This window comes from Amblyomma maculatum, chromosome 9, assembly GCF_055883805.1.
Source record: "Amblyomma maculatum isolate TAMU_Amacu chromosome 9, ASM5588380v1, whole genome shotgun sequence".
NCBI classification, from domain to species: Eukaryota; Metazoa; Arthropoda; class Arachnida; order Ixodida; family Ixodidae; genus Amblyomma; species Amblyomma maculatum.
Window position 1 is genome coordinate 76,112,148 of NC_139352.1, and position 19,248 is coordinate 76,131,395.

A 19,248-nucleotide genomic window follows, 5' to 3' on the forward strand; every position below is an offset into this window, starting at 1 on the left:
CTATTGGGATGGAGCGCATTTGGCAAGCACTCGCAGATTATGACTAGCAGCTTACCGGTATCGCTCAAGAGGAAAGCATACAACAGTTGCATCTTACCTGTATTCACCTATGGGGCTGAAACGTGGAGGCTAACCAAGAGGGTTCTACTTAAGTTGAGGACAACTCAGAGGGCTATGGAACGAAAAATGGCAGGGGTAACATTAAGAGATAGGAAGCGTGCAGAGTACGTGGGTCAGAGAAATAACTCAAGTTACCGACATTCTAGCGGAAATTAAGAAGAAGAAATGGACATGGGCAGGACATGTAGTGCGAAGAGAGGATAACCGATAGTCGCTTAGGGTAACAAACTAGATTCCAAGGGAAGGAAAGCGTAGCAGGGGGCGGCAGAAAGTTAGGTGGGCGGATGATGTTAGGAAGTTCGCAGGGGTCAAGTGGATGCAGCTAGCACAGAACCTGGTTAACTGGAGAAATATGGAAGAGGTCTTCGCCTTGCAGTGGGTATAGTCAGGCTGATGATTATGATGATGATTATATATTCTCAACGAGGTATTGGTATATCGAACTGCATTGCCAATATTACAATTAAAACAAAACCTTTCCTCTGACATTGACGCGTTGCTAAATTTTGCAATTTAATGGTGCCGATAAGACTCAAGAATGAAAAACAAACTAAAAAAAAAAAAAAAAAAAAAAACGAAACACGGTGTAACCGTTATGTTATATCACAGATAAAATGTATCTCTTACTATACAGTACACTTGTACAGACCGCATGTGTATGTATATACACACACACACACACACACACATATATATATATATATATATATATATATATATATATATATATATATATATATATATATATATATATATATATATATATATATATATATATATATATATATAAAATGTATTCTAACGAGCACTCTCGTTTCCCCTTAATTGATCTGCTTGTAGCTTACGGGGGTCTCGGTTCTGGCAGTGTTGAAGCCATAGGTAGCGTAAGAGGGTTCTAGCACAGCTTTCGCCCTCGCTCTTGATCACGTTCTACGTGACGCTGGCGGTAACAAAGGACGTTCCACGTCCGCCGCTTTGGTTAAGGGTGGCGCTGGTGAACACTATCAAGGTTCGTATACAGACAACATAAATACCCAAGCAAGTAGCAGGGGGGACAGCTGCCGATGTAGCTCAGTTGGAAGAGCACCGGACGCGTTATTCGGAGGTCGTGGGTTCGGGTCCCACCATCGGCACGTTGTTTTTTTCTTCTACTTTGTGTTTAACTATCTTTCCCCTAATCAGATTGCAGTAGTAATTTCTGTGATTATCCAAGTAAACATTAAAAAAGACATAAAAGTACCATCCCCAACGCTTTCCTCGGCCTCGCCGACTGTCGGCTTCTTTCCTTCACATATATATATATATATATATATATATATATATATATATATAGGTATTAAAATGAAGTCTGTACGCATTTTAAAAAATCACGCAGCATTTCAGAGCAAAAAAGAAAAACATGATTCATAAGATGCAAGCTTTTTTATTCATTCCACTTGAGGGAGATGCGATACGCGTTGATTCTTAGAAGAATAAGGAATAGCCTGTTCAAAGTTTTGTGGGCTCAGTCAAAGAAGATGCGATGTCTTGCAATGTAGGCCATTTCGTTCTCTATAGCCAACCTGTATGTAGCGGTAAGCGCGTGGCTGACTGTCTCCAATGTCTGCGATACCATCTTGTTGTCAAACTGGTCAAATACGCCCTCGGGTAAATCCGTGGAAATGTTCAGGGGCTTCAACCTGCCAGACGGATTTTCAACGGTGGCATTCGTGATGCGCGTGCCTGGAAATACAAAAGCATGACGTCATTGCTGATGAGGAGTAATGGCGGAATCTGTCATGCTCCTTATACGTTGGCTACGTCTGCGAAACACTCCAGCATAGCAGAAGCGCGTCGGTGATGCTGAAGGGGAAAATAGATAATAGCTGCATTTTTGCAGCGTGTAGACGCATCTATTAAGGGTTAATGGGGCCTCGTGGGACAAACAGTGAAGCAGGAATTGAGGCCATATATCACAAATAGAAAAAGCGGAATCTGTCATGCTCCTTATACGTTGGCTACGTCTGTGAAACACTCCAGCATAGCACACGCGCGTCGGTGATGCTGAAGGGGAAAATAGATAATAGCTATATTTTTGCAGCGTGAAGACGCATCTATTAAGGGTTAATGGGGCCTCGTGGGACAAACAGTGAAGCAGGAATTGAGGCCATATATCACGAATAGAAAAAGCGGAATCTGTCATGCTCCTTATACGTGGGCTACGTCTGTGAAACACTCCAGCATAGCACACGCGCGTCGGTGAGGCTGAAGGGGAAAATAGATAATAGCTGTATTGTTGCAGCGTGAAGACGCATCTATTAAGGGTTAATGGGGCCTCGTGGGACAAACAGTGAAACAGGAATTGAGGCCATATATCACGAATAGAAAAAGCGGAATCTGTCATGCTCCTTATACGTTGGCTACGTCTGTGAAACACTCCAGCATAGCACACGCGCGTCGGTGATGCTGAAGGGGAAAATAGATAATAGCTGCATTTTTGCACCGTGAAGACGCATCTATTAAGGGTTAATGGGGCCTCGTGGGACAAATAGTAAGGCAGGAAATGAGGCCATATATCACAAATAGAAAAAGCATTTCTAAGAAACACTTGAGACTGCTTAGGCGCAGCAGGCGAAAGCTTTTTTTATTTTCCTTTATTTCTCTTCTTTAATTTCTTAGACATTTTCATTTTACTTCTATTTTTTATTTTTTGACTATTGATTACCCAATGTCTAGATGTATAAGCCATTTTAGCTGATGTTGGCTTTTTATCCCGATATCTTGCAGTGGTGCCAAAAGGCCATCGTAAAGCGAGCCCCAGCGCTCGGTGCGTATAGGGTAGCAAGTGTCGGCATTGAGTCAACATCACCATCACAAACGCTATCTTAACAGAGGAGCTCGAGCTCATATATGCCCCTGCACCCCAGCAGGGCCCCAATGAACTCGAACGCATATGTAGACAACTTTATCTAATAAAGTTGATTCCATCCATCCATCTATCCTGCAGATCATGATGTCGGCAGCCCCGTAGGTTGCGAAGGTCTAGTCACATCTAGACCTACACAGCTAGGCCTTCTAGGTCTAGCTTGGCGCATCAACCAGCTCGCACTTGTTGATGCGCCAAGCTCTACCTATTTTTTCTTTAGAAAATTACGCGCTTCAAGCGAAGGCGCATTCGTAAAACCGCGTCAGCTAGTCAGACAACTCGAATGCGACGTCATTTACACGCGCGCATTTGCTTTCAGTACTTTAGGTTAGAATGGGGTGGCTGCATTGTGAAAATATTAGTGCTGAATAAAAATATTACCTTCAGGCAATGTCATGTTATAGTGTCTAATTTAATCCAAATATCGCTTAACACGTGGTTCAGATCTCTAGAGATTTAATAGTTTTCTTATTGTCCACCTAAAAAGCTCTAAACATTTCTCGTTTCCACAGATGCGCATTGCTCAACTTGGAAACGTTCGGCGAGTGGTCGAGGTACCTCTGTGTTAAAAAAAAAAAAAGCGGAAGATCCTGCAGCATCTAAATACGACTCAACACTAAGACTTGTCGGTAAAATTAGTTATACATACAGCACGCCCACTAAATAGACAGCGAGACTCAGTAGCTAAAGCTACCATCCGTCTCTAATTCCTTGAAAAACTACTGATGCCATGAAGCCACTGCGATGTTCTCGGTAGTTTTAGGCGTTCTAGATGCCAATTACCGGCAAAAGTTGCACCTAATCTTCATGGCGAAAGGAGTACATCGATATGGTTTTGAATTCCCTAGTTAGGAGCCTGTAACCTACATTTGTCGGTGCAGGTAGAATACATATTCGCCACCATCTCGATGAGGAGGTCTCCGCCGTCCACGTGCACTTCAACGCCTTTCCATATGGACAGGCGCTCTTCGACATTCAACTCGACGTCGTACTTCGCCACCAAGCCACGAATGCGGAACCGGCATTCGAACGGCATAAAGCCAGATTTGGCTTCATGCATCTTACAGTCGCCTTGTCTCTGGACCTGCGTGTTCAGATCAGACATGGCAGTAATTGAATTACAGTAATGAAATTACTGTAATTTAACTACTTTTTCGGTAATTTGTAATGTAACGAATTACTTTTTCGGTTTGGTAATTTAGTAATGTAGTGAATTACTTCTTGGTAGTAATTTCGTATCAAAGTAATTAATTCCTCTTGAAATTACTTTTACTAAAGTGCGCCATCACTCCTTCAATAGACAACAAAGTAGAGTGCGCGAAAGCAGGAACGACGTGCTGCAGTCCGAAGCCAGCGTAACGGATTGGCAAAAGGAGACAGAATTGATCAGAACTATAGTCAAGTAGAATACTCTGGAGAGCCAGTTGTTTTGTTTAATAGCTTTGCTTATTTTTTGCATTTATGGGAACTAGAAAGTAATTTCAAAGTAATTGAATTACTCAGTAGAAGTAATTGTAATGTAATTTCATTACTTTTGGCGAGCAGTAATGGGTAATGTCATTTAATTAATTTCTGCGATTTTCAGCGAAGGTATTAGTAATGTAATTTAATTAATTTGCAAAAGTAATTTTGCCATGTATGGTTCAGATGAGGTTCGTTTTATTTCATGCTGGAAGAAATCAAATCCAAGACTTTCGGTTTGTTCCCATGTAGAAAGGGGCAGCAGTAGCTATATCGTGCACTCCTTTCTGCATGTCTCCTCACACTCTACCTCGCCCCCCATCCCCCCAAAAAAATCTAAAAATTAAAAGAGAATCATAAGCGCGACCCTTCTCCAAATCCGCAAGGACCAGGTCAGCACCCAATACCAGAAAAAAAGAGCGTTGCACTTCGGCTACCACCACGTCGCATGTTTGGATGTTGAAGAAAATATAATTCGTTAATCACAAAAAGAATCACAAAAAGAAACAGCGCCAGGGAAAGCCTTGGTGCTGTTTTTTTTTTCTTTTTTATGATTTGACAGAAATAATCCAACCTCGCCAGTTGTTGCATCTTGACGAAAAAGCTCTTCATAAGTTCGTCCTTCTTCTGCACGATGAAGCATAAACAAAGATGAAGCTACTCATTCTCGAGCAGTGCCTCTTAGGACATAATTTTTTTTTCACTTTAATAAGGCGACTTGACTTAACATTCAGGACACACGTAGTCAGCATTTGCGAGGAACCTGAAAGCGTGTTTCGTATTTGGGGCAATTTCTCACATGTCCGATACGTGATCGGTTTCGGCTTGAGAACAAGTAGAAAACATGAGTGGAGCCCATACCCTTCGGTGCAGGTTGCGCACGGTACCGTTCTCTAAGTGAAAACCAATGAATCCGGAGAAGGTCGAGTTGTTTTCTACGTCGAAAGATGTCTCCGGGAGCGGAAGAACGTCCACCTCGACACGGTTCAGCCTCTCATCGACCACGAAGTTGAGGCGGGTGACGCTCGCCCAAGCGCAGCCTACGGCCGTAAAAAAGGGGGATAGAGTGACCGGTTTGTGCAAGAAGATGGAAAATGTAGGGGGCAAAATATTACAGGATGATAAGATGGTTGATCTTACAGTTTGGCGAATGCAATCGGATTTAACCTCTATGACGACTTTCATGCTTTCAACATGTTGAGTGCTTTTACTCTTAAGTGGTGCTTTCGCATAGGTGACAAAATCTCAAGGCGAAAGCCTTGAGATTTTGTCACGCCTTCACAGCGCTGAAAACCGATGTGATTGCTGTTGTACAGAAAAAAGTAAACCAAGATATCTCCGTTATGGGTCAAGTATAACTACTACGTCAATACCCCGGGGGCCAATCAAACACTTAAGCAGATTCGAAACGGCCTCTTGAAACACGTGATGATATTCGATTCGACTATCCCATGCACATTCGGTTATTAGGTTATTACAGCACTAAGCGGCTGAAACATTACACCGATTTTTGTCTTGGCGGCTAAAATACACAGCTCTGGAAAGAGAAAGTTCCCAGGTTGCAAGGGGCTTATAGTTAGCTCAGCTTTAAAATTAATTGTTGACTCCACCATGGCCGTCATACGATAAATTTTAAGGACGAAAGACTAAAATATGCAAGCTCACAGTTAGGAATCCGCGCGTTTGTCGCCGTGTTAGGTCCATATCAGGTAGTGAAAAAGAGATGATTAAATTATGGGCCTCAAGAAGGTATTCCTTGCTACAAACACGCTTCTAAAAAACGTCCTTCCGCAACTCTAATAGCGCGTTGCCACATACTTCATGGCAGCGGCAGCAGCCCGAACGCTAAGCGTGCAATGGTGGAGGTATCATGTGATAGAATATGGGCGACGCCTATGCTCCCGCACTGTAAAGCGTTTATAAAGTGAATGTTGCTTAATAAAACAATTCGAGTTATAGTCAAGATGAGAACCCACGAGCTTTGTGAGTAGAGCTTGACGCACTCATTTTTATGTTGCGCCAGGCACGCATACTCAGCTTGGGGAGACGTGATGTTAATGTATATCAGAGAAATGCGCAACAACTTAAACAGGACACAGGAAAAAACACGTACAACAATTCACGAGCACATGCGCTCGTGAACTGTTGTATGTGTTTCTTCCTGTGTCCTGTTTAATTTGTTGCGCATTTCTCTTATATACGATGCAGAACCAACTAGCCCGACAACACGCTCTTCTGAACTTAATGTATGTCACCGGCTCAATGAACAGGGGTGCAGCAGAACTCACGCCGTAAAAAAAAAAAAATCAATAAGATAAAAAGAAAAATATAGAAAATAAACAAAACGATTAAAAATAATGAACAAAATAAACAAAACCGACAATGTCATATTTTTGTTTTTGCTTTCATATATCTTGTAATAAAGGCTCTTGAGTACCCATAAGAGAGAGAGATAAAGAATTAACTTTTACCCGCACCCGTGAAAAATTACGGAGTGAAGGCTTCAGCCAAAATCTCCCATTCATTTCCCTAACCGGCCGGAATCCCTCGGAACCCGGCTGCGGTCAGGGTGCGACCGAGGACTTTACGTTGCTCTTAAGGCGAAAGCCTTTATTGCCTCATCGTTGTCGTCTGCAAAAGTGTCACGCTTTTGGCGGCTCTGATTGGTCGAGACGGGATGACGTTATGGAGGTCTCGACCAATCACAGAGCACCACCACAGTATGCGCGAATGCGTGGCTTATACGGCCATATACCAATCAATGGTCAATTAATACCTAATGACTAATTACTAATTAATTACAAATTACAAATGACTGATTACTAATCAATCACTGTTTAGTAGTTATAAGTAATAATCAATGTGTTATTAATTAGTCAATAATAATTAGTGACGGTTCCGTAATTCAATAATTGATTACTAATTACTACCGCGCACCCGATAACAACAACCACACAACAGTAAACCTAGAACTGCTAAGATACAAGGAGCGCGATCTCGTCGCTGCTCAGCAGAAGCCACTGAATAAATGCACTCGCAGAATGTGAAAGAGTAGTCGCTCGCTTTACTCGTAGCAGCATTCATCGCTACATGCGCAACAGTCACGTAGCTGAATGCAGCACTCAGGCTTTCGCCTTCATTACTTTAGCCGCCAAAGTGTCCTCGAATTTTTTTTTTTTATTCGTGCTTGAGTAATAAGGTGACCCAGGATTCTACCTTTCGCGGTGAAAGTGGGCGTAGAAGAGAAAGTGGCAGCAGTGGTTCGGCGGGCTATCGCGATGCTAGGGGGGGGGGGGGGGGGGGAAGGTGGCCTGACGGTGATTCTCTGAATGAAAGGTGGTGTTCCTACTGGGACTTTGAATTTCATTTCGCAATCATTTTTTTTTTTCGTTTTGCTGCCGGTAAATGGAGGTATTGCGAGAAGTGGAGCTTAGTGGGGAGATGGGTAATGGGTGCCTAGAACTAGAAATTGAGTTATTAGTGGTGGACGGCGCATTTAGAAGATGAAGATTGGAAGGGGCCAAGCGTACGTACAAGGAGCGCGATAACGGGACTCGACTCGGCTTTACCTGCACAGCCTTTAAGTAAAGGTGTAAATGTAATTGAGGTGTGATATTTTTAGAGGAAAGGAGGCTCGTTTTTTGTCCTGAACGCACAAATTCAACACACATCAGATTCTCCGAAGGAATGGGGAAAGAATCCTGTCGGGTAACTTTCCCATTAAAATTTCGCTCTGTTATAGAATAGTATTAACTGGAGAAAACTGCTTTAATCGTAACCAACAGCACCACATTAGGTCACATTCTACATCTCTATACTAGAAATAAATTGAAGGACGGAATCACCTTACCTCCAAGTAAGATGAGGGCAATGATCCTCCTATGCATTCTTGCTTTCTGAAATCAAGGACACCAAGATGCTTATACTTAATATGAGTGCACATGCTGTCGAGGATAATATCCCTGAACCGTATGCAAACTCAAAGGCGAAACAGAATTTTCAGTTCCTAATAAGTGACACCTCGGTTGATTCGTAAACAGCCGCCATGTTCGAAATGGGAGTGCGAGGAACGCATGCCCATAGAGCTGGAGTAAGTGCAAAACTAAGCAAGCTCCATCCCCGATCTAAGCCGAAAGTACCTCAAATCCAGGAAACGTCCATATATTGTATGGAGCTGTAGTATGTCCGTTAGCATGGCCTTCCTCATTATCAGCAGCCTTGATATCCTCACTGCAAGCCGATACTCCCTTCCTTATCTCTCTATTCTTCATGTCCTGTGTGAAGTGGAGCCCAGTTATTTTCGCGAACTGTCTAGCCTCGCCCGCCCGGCGGACGCTCTATCCACCCCATGTTAAGCTTGTACTCTTTCGGAATACACTGCAGCGTTACACTTGGTCACGATTGACTACCTTGCCTTCGTATTACACGCACTACGCAAGCCCATCTTTTATAATTGATTTGGAATACTACGTAATAAACTCGCATTTGTCCTCTTATCAATTCTGCTGTAATTAATGCTTGTTGGTTTACTTCGCGTTCTCAAGAATTTAAGCTGTAGCTTCTTTGTTACCGTCCGCCTTATTGCACCACATACGACATGAATACAGCTTTGATATAGCCTTTAACGCAACAGCATTAAAGACCTTGATTGAATTAAATTGAATTGAAGTTTATTTGTCCACACACATTACAGTGGGAAGAGAGGACACTGGGCAAAAAGCTGCCTAATGCAGCTTGAGGTAGCACCCAGTGCCCTAAGAATACTCACTGAAAAATTGGTTGTCGCGCCGTTGTAAGCGAAATATTACGGACACGCCGCTGGTAGGTGGTAGTTAGCAGGTGCTAATGTGTATGTGTGATATAATAGAGGCACAAATTTAGAGATTAGCGATTAAGCAAATATGAAGGTTCATGTACTCGTGAACGAGGATCTCAGATAAGGGAAGTGTAGTGGAGAGCAATTGCTGTTCCGTCCCACCCTTAAAGAAGGGCCCCAGATACCCCTCCCTCAATATTGTATATATATTCATCTCTTTACGGATACCAGTAACCTGCTATTTATTACCTGAGAGTACCTACACAATGCACTTAACGCTGTTCTTATTGTCGTAGTTGCTCCGCTTTGAAGAGCAATAACCTAAGCGTCTCACATGGAGCGCTTGGATTGTCTCTGGCTCCTTGTTAAATATTTCCGAAAAGCGAGCTACACAGCTTCACTAAGCAGTGGCGCCAGTGGTGTCACTAGGGTCGCGCACGTTTTAAGAACCCCCCTCCCCCAAGCACCCCCCCCCCCCCACACACACACACGTTTTAGGAACCGAATCGCAACTCCTTTTTACCTCCTCTGTCCTCATGGTTTGCTTTGAAGTCAAGTTCACTATGCACTCAACCACGCAGTGCGAATGAAGTGGCTTTTTGTTTTCTTTTTAACACGTAACTTTCGTGCTCCACGACTGAAAATTTAGCAAAACGTCACATCAAAAGCACATCAGACTTGCCATTCCACTGAGCAACACGCATTCCGAGCCTTTCTGTGTTTTGAAAATGTGAGGCGTATGCGTAGCGGATGTATGACTGAGCCGAGGGGTGAGAAAGGCACAGGAGATAAACGAACAAGACAAAAGAATACCAGAGAATACTGTAGCGTCCTCCCTTGGGAAAGAAGAGTGAACTGCACATACACAAAAAGAGGCATTGCGGCTGCGCGGCCGCCGACAGGTGTCGTCTAACACGCTCCCGCGCAGGGGCTTCTGATGGGTTTCTGGTTAATGCTAGTGTTTCCAGGGTACAAGCACGTACACAGGCCTGGCCCAACGTTGAAATGGCGTGGAGTATCGATGCTTCGTTTCTTACATCACGTGCAAACAGGCCCGGCCCAACGTTGATATGGCGTAGAGTATCGATACTCCGTTTCATACATCAGGTGCAAACAGGCCCGGCCCAACGTTGAAATGGCGTGGAGTATCGATACTCCGTTTCATACATCAGGTGCAATGCAGCGGAAGCTACAAGGTCAGTTGTTGAACGGGTTGGTGACGATATCTACAGCGCGATAAACGGGACAAGAGAGAAAAAAATATAACGACAAACACAGTGCTGTGTTTGTATGTTTTTCTCTCTTGTCCCGTTTATCGCGCTGTAGATATGGGAGCGGAAGCTACGCAAGTATAGTCCACAAGAAAAAAAAAAGGGGGGGTGTATCACTACGCGCTCGTTTTGTGGCCCAGTGGTTTCTGTGGAACGGGCTCTATTCCGAGCATACACGTTTGCAATAGCTTGCTTCACGTGCCTGGACATCTTCGCAGTACGGATCTCATAGAAAAAATCCACCCCGAAGAACTATTTTCTCAAAAACAAATGCGCAGCGCGGAGGGCACAGCTAGCAGGTTTGCGGAGCAGCGAAAACGCGACACGAATGAAAACGACACACAACACATATAAATTCACCGAATCCGATCTTTTCTCTCTAAGAAAGGTGCTTTTTATGGAGTTGATGGCAAATGATGTATTAAGCTTGCAGACAAAGCAACTATTATTTCCTCTCGTCAAGAGCAGGCACTTTTTTTCATCGCGGATGCGGAGTGCGCGAACAAGAGCTCTAGCTTTGGCAGGGTTTCACTTGATGTATGAAGCAGAGCATGCATAAACTAAGGCATGTGTTTTCAAGCACTCCTCACAACAAAATAATTCGTTCTACGAGAAGATCACACTTCCCAGTCAGTGCTATGGCACGCTTACAATCAAGAAGAGTAATGACGAGTTAAACAAGCAAACACAACTGAGAATTGTATGGGCACTAATATCTTTAGCTGACCACGCTGTTCTCTGAAGCAGGTAAATGTCTGATGGATGAGAACTTCGGTGGCATATCTTACCTGATGTTATAGGCTGGGTGAAAAGCTCTTTACAGGACAGCAGCACTTTCTAAGCAATCTTTCGAGTACTTGCAGAATGGCGCACTGACACTTCACTGCCTCCGCAGTCGCGAATAAATTGCATTAGCGCACTCCTTTCGCAGAAAACCGAGTTATTTCTAGAACGTAGGAATGTGTTAGCTGAGAGACTAGCGCCATCTACCGACAAGCGGATGGAATGATAAGGAGGATCGTGTATCGGCGGGAGGCGGGGAGGGAAGGGGGACGGAGGAGAGCGTTCGTGACGAAAGGACCTAACGTCGGAAGCTCCATTATGTAACCCAGTGTAACCCAGTTCAATCTTTATTAACTTTTGTTTCTTTGATAACCTTGATCGTGTCATCATGGGCTGCAAAGGCTGACATGGCAACGAGGAGATTTATGAAGGAAACCTACGCGGACAACCAAAAACTACTATTCGTCAACGGCAAACTACGCCACCACCCGCGGTCCCCAAGGAGACAGACCCGGATGGCGGTGCACTAGTCAGCAGAAAATGACAACGTGAGATCGGCTCTAAAATCTGGTCGAAAGAATACTGTTAAAAGCGCCAGCATAGAACGAGAAACAGCATAAGCTATTGGCTGAGGATAACACGAACACTGGTTTAAAGCTGTTATATTTCGGTTGATACTGCTGGCTCTCCCCTGTTGTGGCGCTTGTCCCACGCTTTTCCGTATATCATGGGGCTATGCGAACAAGGTTGCAGTCTTGTAGTGACCGCCATCCCTGACAGGTGAAAAGCCTAGTACAAAGTACAAGCGAGTCCGGCTAGTACGCGAGTCGACTTCTGCCAGCGTTCCAACCTGATCTGCTCTACAATTCTCCCACTCAACTTCAATTTAGAAATTAAAGGTGCATCATCATTATCATCGTCGTCGAAGTACGACTCTGCAAAAATGCGCTGCACGTTGATAGCCAGCAGCTTTGATTTCCTTCCGACCTTCTGTAGCGTCATCAGCGCCATTCCTAAATGATCAAACTGATAATTTCTGAAGTTAGATTGCTGCCAATCATCTGCTGATCTAATCTGATCTATTTACCTATTGATGTAAGTTCGTTTAGAGTGCCAGGAAGGATGTGTTGTTGTTGTTGTTGTTGTTGTTGTTGTTGTTGTTGTTGTTGTTGTTGTTGTTGTTGTTGTTGTTGTTGTTGTTGTTGTTACGAACTTTATTTTTCCACCGATGTAGGAGGCCCCCTACTCCCCGACCCCGGCCCGCAGGCCTATGGGACTGATGCCGGGGCCTCCGCGACTAAAGACAGGCGAAGCGACAGTGTTTCTTCGCGGCTTCAGCCGCCAGGCGGATAGCTTCTGCTGGTTGGCGGGGGACTCGCTCCGCAGTAGCAGTTCCCAGGCTTCTCTACTATTTGTTTTCCTTGGCGCCAGGGGAATCAAGGCATTGCCAGATTATATGACCCATGCAGAGTACCCCTTTCTCCGCAGGTTTCGCATTTATCGTCCGCCTTTGCCTCCACTTGCGTGTGGAAAAGCCAAATAGGACTTGAGAAATTCCCAGCTTGCAAGCGCCGCCAAGCGACGGCCTCCTTTTTTAGTTAGCGTTCGGTCCGGTGGTGTCAGGGACTTTCTGCTAATTTTGTAGTGTTCTAAAAGTTTCTTATAAGTTTGCAGCCTCTCGTCCATCCCATCGCAATCAGGCGGCTCTACGACAGCCCGGAAGTAGAGAGCTCGGGCTAGCTCGTGCGCCGCCACGTTGCCGGGGACGGACTCGTGCGCGGGGGTCCAAATAATTCGAATCCTTCTTTCGAGTTTTCCTTGCTCTAAAATTTTGGTTGCCTCCTTCGAGACCCTCCATTTTCCAAAGTTCCAGAGAGCTGTTTTGCTGTCACTAATAACTCTGCTGGCTTCCGTTCCAATGCAAGTGAGCGCTATTGCAACTTCTTCAGCCGTGTCTAGATTTCGGCTTCAAACGGACGCGGCGGCGGCGGCGAGTACGCTGCGGCCGTTGACAACCGCAGCCACCGCCGCCCCCGACTTCTCGCTAGCCGTGTCAACGTAGGCGACTTCCCCCGGCTTCATTTTCCCCGCTATCTTTGCGAGCGTCTCGGCCCTCTTCTGTCTCCTCTCCTTGTTGTACGTAAGGTGTATGCTTTTAGGGGGGGGGGGGGGGGGGGGGGGGGCACTATTATATATTGGCGACACTTTCGTGGAATGTCCATTTTGTGGCTTGTTCCTCTATCAGACTGCAGTCCCACCTGACCGAGGATGGCTCTGCCCGTGGTGGTTTTGCTGGGTCTTTCTAGTTGCGCCATGCGCACAGCCTCCGCTAGTTCCGTCAAGTTGTTGTGCACCCCCATTTCGAGGAGGCGTTCAGTCGAGGTCGAGATGATTAGTCCCAGAACCCTCTTCGCGTATCGTCTGATGAGTGCGTCTATTCTCTGCTTTTCGTCTTATCTGATGTTTAGGAATGGTGTGGCGTAACATATGCGGCTAGTGATATAAGCCTGCATTAGTTTCAGGAGGCTTCGTGTCTTAAGGCCCCGACCCTTGAGTGCGATTCTCCTGAACAGACCCGTGACTTGCGTGGCGTACGCGTTCAGTTTCTTTACCGTTGTATCGTTGTACCCATCTGCTTGTAGAAACAGCCCCAGGATCGTAATTCGTTCGACTTTTGGAACTGTTTGGCCGTCTACTGTTACGCTGATGTTTATCTGGCGTTTACACCTGAGCGCCTTCGCGTTGTAGATAAACAGTTCCGATTTTTGTGGAGAGCACGAGAGGCCCCTTTCGGCCGTGTAGGACACCACGGTGTCCGCCGCCGCTTGCAAGCGCTCCTCGATGCTCGCGTCACACCCCTGGGTGGCCCACAGGTTGACGTCGTCCGCGTACATGCTGAATTTCAAGTTTTCCACTTTCGTCACTTCTGCCGGGAGGTTTCGCATGGCAACATTAAAGAGGAACGGGGACAGCACCAACCCCAGTGGCGTACCCCTGCTTCCTAGTTTGACGGTGGCGGATTCAATGTCCTGAAACATTATCTTTATCGTTCTACCCGACAGGAAGTCTTTTGCGTAGTCGTACGTTTTCTTTCTGACCCCCAATTCTTGGAGGCCAGAAAGAATTGCCGCGTGTTTTACGTTATCAAACGCAACGTCTTTGTCAGGTCTAGACCTAGTAGTCTCGCGTCTAGACCTAGTAGTAGTAGTAGTCTAAACCTAGTAGTCTAGACCTCGCGTTCCTGGTTTCGCTTTCTATGATGTCGTGTCTCAAGCGGAGCATTACGTCCTGTCTGCACAGGCCGGGCCGGAACTCAACCATTTCGTGCGGCCACAGGTCGTTAAGCTCCACGAAACGCGTTAGTCGCGTTTGGACTACCCGCTCCATCAATTTCCCTATACAGGATGTTAGAGAGATTGGTCGTAAGTTCTCTAGTTTAGGAGGTTTGCCTGGCTTCGGTATCAAAATTACGTTTGCCGTCTTCCACTGTTGTGGGAGGCGGCCTCTGTCCCATACGATTCTCATGTATTTGGTGAGCGTGCGGATGGGATTATCGTCCAAATTTCGGAGAATCTTGTTTGTGATTCCGTCTGGTCCGAGAGCTGATTTTGTTTTTAAGCCTAATATTTCCGTGATCGGTGCGTCTAGGGCCTCGTTTAAGGGTCCTTCGTAATCCGGCAGGGGTAAGGTTTGTGTGTCGCCAACGTACATGTTAATTAGTTTTGCCATGAGTTCCCCGTCCGTGCCCTCGATCACTGCGTCTGGCTTTTGTCAGTCTTATGCCCGATTGAGTTTTCGATTTGTCAGGATCAATTAGGTGTCTGAGTAGGCTCCACGTATTAACAAGGCTCATGTTCCCTTCCATCTGGTCACACCTACTGCACCAGTTTTGTTCGCAAAGTTTTACTGCGTAATCTTCAATCTCTTTGCTATATCTTGCTATCCTTCGCCTAAGTTCCTGTTCCATCTTTGCGACCGGAGACGCCTCTCCATGCCGAATTTCGCTTCCCACATATGACGCAGTTTGCTGTCAACCATCACCGGCGCATCGTCCTCCCGTAGGGTCGTGGTTGCTTTCTCTATTTGTTTCTTAAGCGTCTCTGCCCATTGCTCTATGTTTTGGATTTCATCTCCCGATTCGCTGTTTTCTCTGATTTGCCTAAACCTGTCCCAATCGGTGATTTTGGGCTTTTTGAAAGCGACGCGTTTTGACGCCCTTGCTGAGGGTGAGAGCTAGAACAAAATGGTCGCTGCCTAAATTTTGAGCTGTGTTTTTCCAGACTGCGTCTCCCGTGTTTTTTTGCTAGGGTAAGGTCCGGGGTGGTGTCTGCGCAGACACTGTTTCTCATCCTGGACGGAACGGACAGCTATGGTCCGTCAGGAGGCTGAGGCCGAGCTCATGTATGTCCTCCCACAGTTGCCTACCCATGGGGTCGTGTCTATTGTAGCCCCATTCTTGGCACTGAAGTCTCCTAGAATTATAAAAGGATTTTTTCCTGCCGTTTTGATCGCTTTGCGGAAGAGGGCGCGGAAACGTACCTTTCTCTGCTGGGGGGTGCTGTACACGTTTAAGATGAAGAGACTAGGCTCTTCCTTGCGACCAGTAATAATTTCTATTAATACAGCTTCGATGTCACGCGAGTTGACCTCATGCTCGACTACCACTATGTGTCTTTTAACTAGCGTGGAGGATGTGCATGATTGCTATCACGTTTATTTCTGCACCCCCCTCCCCCAACTCTTATATAGTACATACAGTTTTGTTGCTGACTCCGGTACAAAACGAGATTAAACCGAATAATAAGGGGAGCCAGAGGTACAAATCCCACCAGAATTCCTTCGTTTTCACCCGTAGTTTCTCTTCCTGTGTGCGCCTCTACATGCGCCATCAAAAACAACATTGAGCACCTATATAAAATATCAGCAGAGCATGTTCGTCCTAGCTACGGCTCACATTGAAAATTGGTATGCTTGATTCATCGCTTGATTTGAGCGTCTACTCCGTGCTTTCTTTCACTCATGGTGCTCTACTGATAACAATTAACGAAATGTTCAAAAAGGTCTCGTCACGTGATGATACTCTCAGATGCATTCACACAATACCTGTAATACGCGCGATCAACACATCACGTGGTACTTGTACATGCCAGGGCCAGCCCAGGAAAAGAAAACCTAGCAGTCGAGCTATAATTTATAGGACGCCAGCATGAAACAGTCTGGAATCAGAAAGGTTGGCTTCCAAAGATACCAAATGCTTCAGCAGAGGCGTTTACCGATCAAGATACGAGATAGCGGCACATGCTTCGACTGGGATAGGTGAGATTTGCCGAGACTAGGCCTAGGAGACGGAGAAGCCGAAGCACAGCTTTGCATTCCCGACTCTGCCCAGGTTACGCTATTTGATTCCGAACGTTTCAACTCCGCCCAGGACTAACCAGACTAGCAGAACATTCCTCGCCTCTCTTCTCAGTCCCTGCAGTTTCGAACTGTGACGTGTGTTCATGGCATTTTAAACTGCATCAACTGCACTTTCTGCCAATCTCCGCGGTGGGATGTCATCGGTGCCGCACCGTGTGTCAGCCAGTTTCAGCTCTGCGTGCGAGATGAAAGTTCTTCACCCGCAGGCGCCAAAGTGGCAAGTGCTACTGCCAGTTACTGCCCCTTGCGTCGCCATATATGGCAATGTTGTCCCCCGCTTGGTTTAATATCACCAGAATCTGGAACGCACTGGACGCTGTTTTGAACACCCCTTTAACGAGGTGTTTTCATTCTGAAATATTTGCAGCGCCAGTCTTCGTATGTAGGGCTAGAATTAGCAACAACAAAAAAACCCACATTATGGTTGTGGAGCATTAGCGTGTACCTGCAGTTATTATAGTGTATAAAGAACTTTAAGCTCATCGTCCTTACGTTAAACGTTAACAACGTTCTCATTTACTTATCCCATCTGAATTACTTAGAACACGACGAAATAAATTTTCATACTAAAATTACGCCATACTAACCTAAGAGTACCATCTGAAATGTTCACGTATTTACGCCACTGCTGGTGATCTGTCATTCATGATCCGATGGTACTTTCCGACAGTACTCGTCCCATTCTGATTCTAGTTATTTACGTACATTTCGTGACCTGGATCTGCAGTCACAATCCGTCGTGAGTAGACGTATTTCGTTACTTCATCTAGCTGCTCGCTACTATTCATTCCGGCATAATGCTTTGTAACTCCATCAACCACAGATATTTCTTGGCACTGGCAATAATTCCTCGAAATGACAAGCTCGAATGTCTCTACGATTCACATGTTGAGTTTATCACCATGCATTGATAGGAACACATTAGAGTGATATTGTCTTAATGCGCGTGTGCTCAGCTCGCCAACGTACGGTGTCACTTCGCGGCTTTACGCCGATTATTGTGTGAGATTTGCTTACCGTGTGCCATTGTTTCGCATACGTTAAAACTTTGCCACTTTTTTAATAAAACAATATCCTTATGAGGCCGTTTGGCTTGCGCAATGCTGTCGTTGTACGTGATAATACAAACTTTTGCGTAACTGGTATGTCTCAAAGTGGATACGCTATGAGCTAACACTTAAAACAAAGGGATTTGCCCAATCATGCGAAGTTCCCCATTATTCCACGACTTTTGTAACGTACGCAGCTAGTTCAATCGAAAAGGCATTGTTACCCTCGAATTACGAAAAACGTGTCTGAGAAATAGGCGCCGGCATGTGGCAGCCAACGGAACTAATCGAGGCCTTCTACGTCGTTGCGGAGACAGATGTCGCCTCCGTGTTCCAAGTCTGAGGTACCCTTCCAAGTGTCAAAATGGCTTTCGCAATGCGAAATGTGCGTCTGCGTTGACTTCTCTCAATGCGGAAGCACCCCACTGGACCACAGGCCGCTATCGCGTGATATCTTTGAGGCGGAGCGTAAGTGTTCCCCTTATCGTAAAAGCTTCGCGCTTTCAAAGTCATTATTAGCGCTCAATACTAACTACCCTTTTCAGTGATTCTGAACAACTTTTAAACCGAATTCTATAATATCACGAAAATGGTATATTCGACGCTGACTTCCATTTTATGGTGTGATAAGAAAACTAGCGACGTTGTTTAATGATTGGCATCAAAGACCACGAGAGGGCTGAATTTCATACGATAGTATCGGTTTGCGCTTACGAAACATGGCCCTCTCCTTCATGCGCTAAAGACAATCTCAAAACCCGTACCTCAGGCAAGCGCTCCAGTCGAGCCGGGCATACGATGACCAGAATCACCCCAGCAGAATCGCAGCGAAGCTCATCGCCGTCGCTCCGTGACCTCCACACGCTAAGTTCCTCGCTGTTAAGGATGTCTTAGCGTCAGGTGAATGACGGATACACAAGAAGCTGATGGGGGTGCGCCCGCCATAGCTATGTTTGGAGGAGGAGGAAACTTTATTGAGAAGAATTGGGAAAGTTCTTTCTTCGTGGGAGTCCGCTTTTCCTGAAGCCGCCCCAGGGGTGGTCATCGCTGGATGGCGCTCGACGACCTCCTTGGCCCAAGCCGTGATGGCGTGTTGCCGGCTTGGATCAGAGCTAAGCAATGCGGCCTCCCACTGTTCCGAATTGGTAATCTGCAGGCCCTCCGGCGGATGCATGCTTTCACATTTAAACATGATGTGCTCGCGATCTGCCCTCTGGTCACCGCAAAGTGAACATGAGGTGCTGTATTCGCCTGGATACTATTGTGCTAGCTTATACGGATTAAAGCACGTATTTGTTTGAAGTTTTCTAAGTAGTGTTTGTTGTGATTTGCTGAGTGCATAGCGGGGGGGGGGGGGGGGGGGGGGCTCCGGATATTTCAGTCTGTTGTTTTTATACCAATTCGTAATTCCTCTGTACGTAGGGT

General features: G+C 45.7%; 1 protein-coding gene across 1 annotated transcript; it reads right to left on the reverse strand.

Moving 5' to 3' along the window:
- Window positions 1–1,527: 1,527 nt before the first annotated feature.
- Window positions 1,528–8,674, reverse strand: LOC146179461 (uncharacterized). The gene is made up of 5 exons (XM_084579887.1): window positions 8,626–8,674; window positions 8,337–8,382; window positions 5,348–5,526; window positions 3,893–4,109; window positions 1,528–1,842 (listed from the first exon to the last, which is right to left on the reverse strand). The coding sequence occupies exons 2-5, from the start codon at window positions 8,371–8,373 to the stop codon at window positions 1,625–1,627; spliced, it is 651 nt and encodes a 216-aa protein (XP_084436013.1). The 5' UTR covers window positions 8,374–8,382; window positions 8,626–8,674; the 3' UTR covers window positions 1,528–1,624.
- Between the last annotated feature and the right edge of the window lie 10,574 nt (window positions 8,675–19,248).

Coding starts and splice junctions, on each gene's coding strand:
- LOC146179461 (XM_084579887.1), bottom strand. CDS start 8,373: ATGCATAGGAGGATCATTGCCCTCATCTTACTTGGAG. Junction 5,527..8,336: donor TGCCCTCATCTTACTTGGAG/GTAAGGTGATTC, acceptor TTACGGCCGTAG/GCTGCGCTTGGGCGAGCGTC. Junction 4,110..5,347: donor TGCGCAACCTGCACCGAAGG/GTATGGGCTCCA, acceptor CTGAACACGCAG/GTCCAGAGACAAGGCGACTG.